We start from the raw sequence: 9854 nt of genomic DNA, 5'->3' as shown, positions 1-9854 counted from the left end.
CTAAATAAAACAAAAATATTGGTGGTAATCTTTGACTGTGTAACTTTACAAAAGGCACCCCATATGTACGTGTTTGTGTGTCTTCTCATTAAAAGTATACCTCAGCAGAAGTGGGGGGAATGTTGCTGCTTTACTGGGAATGTAAATAAGTAACGTGTTGAAGTGACAGATGCTKCACTGCTTTCACCCTGACAGGCAAATAAAAAACTTTACTTTGGCTTTTACACTCCAGTGAATGCACTGTGAGCGAGTAAATTGGGAGTTGCGTTGACATGACTGCCAGTCAAAGAACAAATCTGAAGCGAAACACAGATTTTTTTTTAAACAGAATTGATTTAAAGCTGCTGAAATCTGTGTAGATGTATTATCATGGTGTCTGACGCTGACCTGGAGTTTCTTCAGCTGACTTTGTTTGGTCGTTCTGTCAGAGCGCTGATGGCTTCGGATGTTGGCCACCTTCTCCGTGTCCTCCAACCACTGAGCCAGGTTTAAGAACCTGTGGCCCATTTGCCTCAGCCGGGTCAGCGTGGAGTGAAGCTGGGCCTGATTCTCCTCAAGGCGGCTCCGGTGGGCYGCCCATTCTCGCTTTGCCGTGTCCAGAGCTCGGTCCTCAATCTGAGGGATGCCCCAGGGGATAACTCGCTCCCTGCTAGTCAGCACTGACGCCAGCAAAGACTGGCCTCTGGAGCAGTTTTCCTGCAGGTTCTGGGAAGGACATTAAAAAAAGGAAACGTAATGAAAAGATTGATATTTTGTTGAGTTGAGGAAAACCAGCATGCTGATTATGTGGGCAGATTGTACTTGTAGACATTTCTGATCTTCATTAGCTCCCCTTATTTGCTTCATCTTAGCGTCATATTTACTCTGAATATACGCTGGGGGCGAACATCAAGTGACTGCACTTGTTTTGTAAAGACACCAGTGCAGCAGACAGCTAATTGTTTTCATTTTCTTCTTCCAAAATGCAATACCGCTTGCTCTCATGAGACATGAAACACAGTAATTGGTGCTAAATACATATTCCAAACGGGTCTTTAATGATCAGATGTGTTTTGCTCGAACAGTTATTTCCATCAATATGTGCATTTTCTTTTAAATGCATGCACAAAACCTCATTTAAATGTGAGCAGACTGCACTAGTGCAGAGAGATGTTGAAACTGGAAGTTTGTGAGGGCTTTGTGAAAATAGATAGATGTGCAAAAAAAAAACTCAAATTGTTGATATTCAGTGTGTTGGATTATCCTGGCCCAATACCCCAACGTGTGTGGTTTTCCCCGAGGACAAAGCTTGCAACCTTTTGAATGTGATGTGTAGCAAATCAGAAAGCGAGGTTACGGAAACACGGGGTAATCCAAAATACAGAAGACAAAACAACTACCACAGAACACCAGAAAGTCTGCTGGACGTCTTTTTTGTTTTGTTTGTTTTTTTCTGTTAAAAATAATCCACAAACTAACCCCATCGTTTCTTCCTGGTTGGCCATGTTTATTTACTCTGAACTCATGTTTGATCTCGAGAGGTTTTGCGAGATTTCCTGTCTGACGGGCATCAGTGAATCTGGGCCTTGATCTGTGTACTGTAAGACCAACCGAACACAAGGCTCCACAGTTTTCATTACCTGCAGCTGCTGCAGTGTTTTCTCCAGCGTGTCCACATTCCCCTCTGGATGAGACAACGTGGCCAAAGACGACTGCTCTTGCTCCAGCCAGTCCTCAAACACATGTAACCCCCTTTGATACTCCTGGTGGACCATCACGAGCTCACTGGCCTTACTGACAGCATTCTGTAAGAGTTAAACTGTAACTTACACACTATTATTAGATTTATAGTAAAACTGAATGCTGTGGTTACACTTTGAGAATCAAAAAAATCTAATTTAAACACTAAATGCAGTTGTGGGCAATACCTTTGCTTTTTCTTTGAGTGTGTTGTATCTACTCTGCAGCTGCTGCACCTCCTGCTGGGTTGTGTAATGYTCAGCCATGTTGGATCCTTTTGTGGCAATGGTCTCCAGAGGACTGCTGTGACTTAAAACTTCCTCATAGAGAAGCTAAAATAAAACAAACACACACAAGAACAGCTCATTCAACCCAGCTGGGGTTTAAAAGCACACACATGAACAACTAGAGCACAGCCGCTCCATTAAAAAAAATTTACAATTAAAATAAAGATAATTTCTTAAACAATATAACCATCATAATAACAGAAATTTTACTTATAGTCTGTGATACCTTCGTCCTTCCAAGGTTAGCAGTTTTATCTCTCATCTCAGAGTATTGCCGGTCTGAGCAGCTCAGCGTTTCTTCAACCCGATCCATCCACTGCACGAACTGCTCCACGTCCTCCTGATAGCTGGTCCACTGCGACAGAGCGCCTTCCAGCTGACTGTAAGAAAACAACACAATCAGGTCTAACAGAGCAAACACACAAGTTTWTATAATAAAACACATGAAAACAGGGATTTCAAGTTGATGTTTAAAGACCAGCTGGTCACCTTTTGCACTGGATTGAAGCAGAAAGCAACAAGTCCCACGAGTCTTTGAGGTCTTGGATCTGTTTGCGGATCACTGGAACCCCTTCGGCTGAGGTATTTCTTTGGACTGCCTCTCCACGAGTCAGGAGCATTTTTAGCTGGATCTCCCTCTCCTGACGAGCAGCCAGTAAGGCCTAAAGTAAAAAAAACAAAACAAAAGAATTTATAATAAAGGTTTCAATATATACAAGTGGAGTATCAGGGTGAAATGCCGTTATGCTGCACTTGTGAAAGTAAAACTGTTGTGCTTCATTTGGACACTCAGACATCAATTCTGAGTTTCACGTTTCCAGACAGGACACGTGAGGAAAAAATAAATAAATAAACCAGACATGAAATACCTAAACAAAGTGTAAAGAAAATCTCTAAAGTGAAAAAATAAAAGAAGAAAATTAGTCAAAAAATAATTCCACTCAAAAAAAATTGTAAAAAGTCAGAATTCTGACTTTAAACTTCAGATCTGGTAAATGGACTGTACCGTAGCGCCTTTCTATCCATCCAGGACACTCAAAGCGCTTCACACTACAGACATTCACCCATGCACACACACATTGACACACTGATGATGGCAAACTACATTGTAGCCACAGCTACCCTGGGGCACACTGACAGAGGCGATTCTAAGATGTTAGATGACATATAAGGCGATATATATATTATAAGGCAAATTCTAAGATAATAGAAAATAATTTAAATCTAACTATTTAAAATTTGAAAAACAAAATTCTGAAATCAAAGTCAAAATTCTGACTTTAAGAATTCTGAGATCAAAGTCAGAGATTAAAGTCGGAATTCTGACTTTGATCTCAGATTTTCAAAGTTTAAAATCAGAATTCTGATTTTTTACTATTTTTTTGTGTGGATTTTTATTTTTATTTTTATTTTATTTTTTTTTTTTTTGGGGTGGGGGGCAAATTCTTGTTCAGTTTTGGTTTAAAATCGATGTTAAAAGTTTTTGCCTTTAAACTGAAACCATGAGTCAGAAGTTTTAATCTCTATATAGGAGGAGACTGAACATGGACTGTCCTCAGCTGGGGGATGATGTCACCCTGTGGCTCTACTTACAGCACAGCTTTATCAAGCATGTAGCTGGTGCATGTGAAACAATGTTGTTGAGTATAATAAGAATGTGGTGATTTATTTCATAGGATTTTTAGCTGTAAAGAACTTAATATTAATTTAGTGGGAGCTACGTCCGTTAAACTGCTCATCAAACATTAGTTCTGCTATTAGCGAGTTAGCGGAACTGTGCCCACCACTGGCTGAAGGCATAAGAGACAGCGATACATCCTTACATGTAAAAGTAAAAAGYAGTCATTTGTTATGAATCATTACTGCTGACCAGAAATGACAAACAGACTCATTTTCTGGGTGCGCCGTTTCATCTGTGTGAGAGTTGGGTTCGTAAGAGTTTTGTCTCAGACATCTTCTTAACTGGAATTTAGATTAGACATTTATAAACTTTCAGATGTTTAAATCAAACCTAACTATTTAAAGATTTGAAATTCATTGTTCATTCCGAGTACTTAAGCTTTCTAAAATCATAAATAAAACAACAAAACATTTGGAGATATATTTTTGTTGCTCAGTCACTGTCCACACCCTCTGAAAGTCGCCCATCTTGTCTCACCTCCAGCTGTACCATGCGGTCCTCCAGCACGCTCTTGTTTGTCGTGGAGGAGGTGCAGGTGCCGATGACCCTCTGCGCCTCACACACCCAGTCCTGAAGCTCTTTAAGCCCCTGAGAGAAGAGCTGGTGCTCCCCGACGATGCGTTCAATCCTGGAGGCTTTGTCCTGCAGATGAGAGCAAACACACTCGTCAAATGTTACGTCGGCTCTGCGCCGCTCATCCACTGTGTCTTCATTTTGTTCTGTTTGTGCTTGAAATGAGAATAACAGACGTCTTCAGAGACACTTCCCCCAACGCCACCACCACCTCCTCCAAGCTTGCTGTCATCAGGCAGACATCTTAACATGTAATTGTGGAGTGAACAAAGTGAAAGCTGCTGCAGTTTGCAGCGGCTGAATGTCTGACAGGAAAGCAGACCTAAAAATAGCTCTCCAGTTCAAGMCTGCAAAGTAAATAAAGTCATTCATCATCGCTGGGGGACGTTCATTGCCACGAGCTAAGTGTACTGTGGTCAGTGTAATGTTTGTTGCACAATACATCAAATGAATTGTTTGAGTCTCGCCAAGCTAATGAAAGCTATAAAAAGGTCAAGAGTCCTGAAACATCTCAGCTTTGGCATTTTAGCTGTGCATTAGCAGATGAAGGTATGCTGCACGTTCTTGGACGTTTTTTATGTTGATGAGGCTTCAACAGCAAAGACCTTTAAGAGGTGAGTAAGATTACTCCCCTCAGGTAAATAAGTCTGGACTAGAGATGAGTTAATTAGAGCAAACATGGAGAATAACCCATCAGATCACACAAATCAACGGCGAACACAAACCAAGGAGCAGGGCCGGCCCAAGCCAATTTGGCGCACTTGGCAAGATATCAGGTGGCACCCCTTAGACACATTCATTTTCCAAATTTAAAAAGTTTTGTCTTTGATACATATTTTTTTCATATTTAGAAAACAGTTTGTTCAATTTAAATAGTTAACAATATAATTAATTTGAATACAAGAAGTCTACCTCATACCTGTGGAGTGATGAAGTTCTAGGGGGGTCTCCAGGGGTGTTTTGACCCGAAAAACTTTATAAAAGATCAAAGTAATGCATTTTCCAGCCATTTGAAGAGCATTTTAATCATTAAAACAACATAAAAWCAGTATATTATGAAGGTAAAACACTGAAAACCTGAACTTTATCTGAGGTCATAAATTAAACTTCCATTATCCTTATTGTGTTTTCTTTTTACACACTGAGCACCAGTAGTTAGTCTTGACTGCATCATGTGATACTTTTAATACGAAACATCCTCTGCACCATAAATCACCTGTAAGTTTGACGTCTTTAAGGGAAGCTGCGTTTGAGTGTTAGATGCATTAGCAAGAGCCGAGTATCTGTGGTAAAGGCCGCGTTCCATTCCGAAATACTTAAATATAAACTTCAACATTAAAGATTTAACTTTTACATTTAGACTTATAATTTAATGTTTACACATGTAGTTTATTTGAATTAGTAAAAAAAATAGCAAAATGTTAGAACAGTGAGGTAAATAGTGGAAATTTTTTTGCTGTTAGCRACATTTTTTTAAACATTTTATTTTTACACTTGGCGCCCCAAACAAAGCAGGCTTACCTTCATAAACCTGACTAACCAGTGATTATTCCACAAATATACTCTAATAAAAAGCTATAAAATATTATTTTGTCCTCCATTTCAGGCGGCCCCCTAGATGGACGGTGCCCTTAGCATTTGGCTATACTGCCTATGCCACGGGCCGGCCCTGCCAAGGAGAACAAGCTGCAGCATTTCTGAGACAGAAGCACACAGAACAGCTAGAGAAACAGAAAGAAGTGCACAGGGTTACCTTGGTTAAGTTGCTGAGGGCTAGAAACTGAGCTGACAGCTGAGACACTCTGTGGACGAAGCCTTTGCCGGCTGCTTGTCCCTCCCAGAGGTGGTGAGCTCTTTCCCTCAACCTGCCCAGCTCCACCTCCCGGCTGACCATGTCCTCCAGCACAGACTGGACCGGCAMAAAGCAGGAGGAGGAAGAAAACAAACAGAGATGGAGCAGCATGGTGTTAGGGGAGCATGTTAAAGAAATGGCGGATTTTAGTAAAAAAATAAATAAATAAATGTAAAAAGCCAGAGAGAGGAGTGAAATGCACAGCAAAAGGCGATGTMGAGGAAAACAGCACGTTTTATTAGATGGATGAAAAACATCATCAGCAGTATTTCTCTATTCTGAAGGCTGTTATTCAGTTGAGCCCCACAGTGCAGAGCGGGGAACTAATATGAGGCTGCRCAGGTTGGGGGGTATTGAAGTGACAGCATAAAGAGGATTTTGCCAACACAAGTTCAAACACTAAAGCCTGCATGTATTGTATTGTACTTCAGGTGCTGTGGGGGGGGAGAAATGTAATTACAGACAGGGCCAGACAAAAGGCAACGCTGGGGAAGTGCTGCAGCGGCAACAGAATAAATACAAAAATAGCTCCAAAGATAAGGGCAGAGCTCTGAGATGGGCGTGATATATTTTTGTCTTCTGTTGTCAGTTTTATCTTTTTACCGCTTTGTGCTTCTTTTCCTTTCTTGTGTCTGGCAGATGTGGCAAGAGCCGTTATCGCTTCCAGAAAAAAAAAAAAGGCCCTTTTRGCCACGCAGCACTTCAGCTTTGACAGAAGGAGAATTAATTAGATTTTCTGGACTTCTCCTCTGACTATTGTGTCAAGATGCAGCTCTGTTTTGATCCGCTGGTGCTCAACAAATGTAATTAGGTCCTTCCCTATTCCCAGTGGGTTCAAAATTGTACTTTGGGGATTCATATCTGATGAAGAGGTAACAATTTAAAAGCCTACTTAATATTCACTTTGTGCGATAATGACAAGGTTTACTGCAGAGAGGGGAGGAAATGAGAGAATATCAGGGATCGCAGCTAAGAAAAGAAATGGAAACAGCTCTTTCACGGTGACACTTTCACAGAAAAAAATAAATAAAATGATGCATAAACTAACAGATGGCTCCATGAATAACCAGAATAATTAAACAAGTAATGTAAGTTAATGGTAATTATGACACTGTGACAGAGCGAACACGTCAGAATGATAAAATACCTGCAACTTGCTCAGCTCCTGTTTCTTGGCAGGAAGGTCGTGCAGTCGAGCGCTGCTCTCCTGAACTCTGACCTCCGTGCCGTTCAGCCACTCCTGCAGAGGCTCGGCGCTGGCCTCGAAGTCCGTCATCTGGGACTGCAGGTTCTGCAAATGCAACGCAGTGACAGGAAGGATTTATTCAGCGCGCTCTGGAGTCTAATCTAAAACGCGGACTGAATCAAACAGTCGCGCTGATGTGTGCAGAGATCAGTCAAACCACAGTTTTTATCCTGTTTGGGTTCCGAGGTAAGCCTGGAGATTTTTAACAACCTCACAACTCGAGTTGATTTCAATTTGATTTGATATTGCTTTCATGATTTTTCCAAATAATTTTCAGTGAAATGCTCAACRTCTCCATCTTCTACCGCCTATCCCAGAGAAAAACCCAGACCTCCCTCTCCCCGACGACAGTCTCCAGCTCCTCCTGGGAGACTCCAAGGTGTTTCTAGGCCAGAGAGGATAATCCCTCCAGTGAGTTCTGGGTCTGCCCCSGAGTCTCTTCCCAACAGAAAGATCCTGAAAACCACCAATGGGAGGCGTCTAGGAGGCATTATCAAATCCCAGAACACCTCAACTGACTCCTTTGATGCAGAGGAGCAGTGGCTCTCCTCTGTGTTTCATTAAACTTCATCCAGTAGTTTGAGATTGTTTGCTAACAAACAGACAGATTTTGATGGTTATTGGATCGTTTTAAACAAGAAAACAGTTAGGACTCAGAGTACACCCACATAGCAGATCAGTGTAAAGCTGCACGACACATCGTTTGAAAATCGCCATCACATTAGCATCACATGCCAACTTGTACGGATTGTCCGTAAGTTACAAGGATTTGACGTCATTTTGCAGGTATACAGATGTACAGAGCAATCTTACGGATTTTTTCAAGTCTTACAGATTTTTTTCAAAACCTCTTTTTCAAATTTATCTAACATGTCAGAGCCTATAGGATGATTTAAAAAACAATAAAAAACATCAAACAGTCATCTTCCAAACTGTTCTGCCGCTAGAAATAAGTTTTGAACTTTTTCCGCTCTACCTTCCTCCTGAGGTGCTTTCATGTCCGCAGCCCGCTGTACGGATTTTTTTGCAAAATTTATGGATTTTTGAGGCTCTTTACACAGGTAAACGTCCGAAGAGATTGACATGTATGCATTAGTCACATTGAAGTAATAAGTTTGCCACCTTTTCCTGCTCCTCTGTGCTACAGATGCTGTTATCTCCGCCCCACGTTCACCTTTCTACCCAACCAGGATACTCAAAGCTCTTCACACAACAATCTGTGTCCTCATTTACCCATTCACGCAGCACTCTATTAGGTCTCTACAAAGCTAACATGTACAATCATCTATGGAGACTAATCAGTGCCAATCACATTCATACACTGATGGGACACGTCAGAGGTGTTAGGGGTGAAGTGTCTTGCCCAAGGACACAACTGAGACAGCTGGAATGGGGGATCGAACCGGTAACCTCCCGATTCCAGGACGACTCCCCTAACCAGAGTTGTAAAGTAACTGAAGAAATTTATAGTTATTAGAGGTTAGTACTGATGTTAGAAGCACAACACTATATTCTTAGGTTTTCCTTTTTATAATGTTGACAATGTTTTATCTATTATGTTTTGATTGATATAGATTAGTTACATGTCTGAATTATAACAACACATAATTAAAACGTTATGATAACAGTAGATGAGGTTTTTGTCTGAATGCCTGTGATTCAGCCGTAGGTCAGTAGGGGGCGAACGCAGGCATTGAAGAACCATGTATAAATTGATGAACTTCCTGGTTTTTCGCCAGTGTGATTTCCTGTCAGCTCCGGTGGCAATCAACCTCACTCAGTTCCAGAATTCTGGTGTTGTATGGTTTGATTCCTTCTACAAATCATTTTATTTAACAATGGCGGTTTTAATATTAACTTCAGTCTATTGAATATGTATTTTTCTTACATAACTAAGTACAAATACTTTGTTACTGTACTTAAGGAGAATTTTTGGGTATCTGTACTTTCCTTGAGTAATTATTTTTCAGCCTACATTTTACTTCTACTTCTTACATTTTCACACAATTATCTGTACTTTCTACTTACATTTTTAAAAGAGGCAAGAAGTAGAAAGTCTTTACTTTTATTAAATTTTTGCTTGTTTTCATTCCAGCTTGTAAAAAATAAATACTATCCATATAAATTGTATCTCCTAGATAGAGTGAATTTAATTGTGGCTGAATGAAAAGTATAAACATATAAAACTCTGATACCGTATTATTTTGTACACAAACAAATCATGTCACACTCCAGCAGGACATAATCATTAAAATGAAAAGAACTGTACTTAAGAAGTATTTGTATTTCATGAATTATATTATTGCATTTGGCCTCAGATAGATTTTCATTTTGGAGAAAATGTTTGTGCAGCCTTGATATATGTATATAAACTGAAACAGCTGGACTAGTGCATCCTAAATTTAACATAAATTAATTATTTTAATACAATATAGTCACTCCTTGGGCTGCTACCTTATCGTGGTGGAGGGGTTTGAGTGTCCCAATGATCCTAGG

The 9854-nt window shown here is 40.4% G+C and overlaps 1 protein-coding gene across 1 annotated transcript in view; it reads right to left on the bottom strand.

Moving 5' to 3' along the window:
- LOC106518657 (nesprin-1) overlaps positions 1-9854 on the bottom strand; it is a gene marked incomplete at its 3' end in the record, with an annotated part of 139050 nt that overhangs the window by 53849 nt on the left and 75347 nt on the right. The window contains 8 exon segments of the mRNA XM_014010029.1: positions 388-705; positions 1620-1784; positions 1908-2051; positions 2233-2386; positions 2496-2668; positions 4165-4329; positions 6014-6169; positions 7260-7403. Of these exon segments, the coding sequence (XP_013865483.1) occupies positions 388-705; positions 1620-1784; positions 1908-2051; positions 2233-2386; positions 2496-2668; positions 4165-4329; positions 6014-6169; positions 7260-7403 (1419 nt within the window).

The sequence above is a fragment of the Austrofundulus limnaeus genome, unplaced genomic scaffold (assembly GCF_001266775.1).
Source record: "Austrofundulus limnaeus strain Quisiro unplaced genomic scaffold, Austrofundulus_limnaeus-1.0 Scaffold64, whole genome shotgun sequence".
NCBI classification, from domain to species: Eukaryota; Metazoa; Chordata; class Actinopteri; order Cyprinodontiformes; family Rivulidae; genus Austrofundulus; species Austrofundulus limnaeus.
The sequence above is the reverse complement of the archived record's forward strand: the minus strand, read 5'-3'. Positions and strand labels throughout refer to the sequence as shown.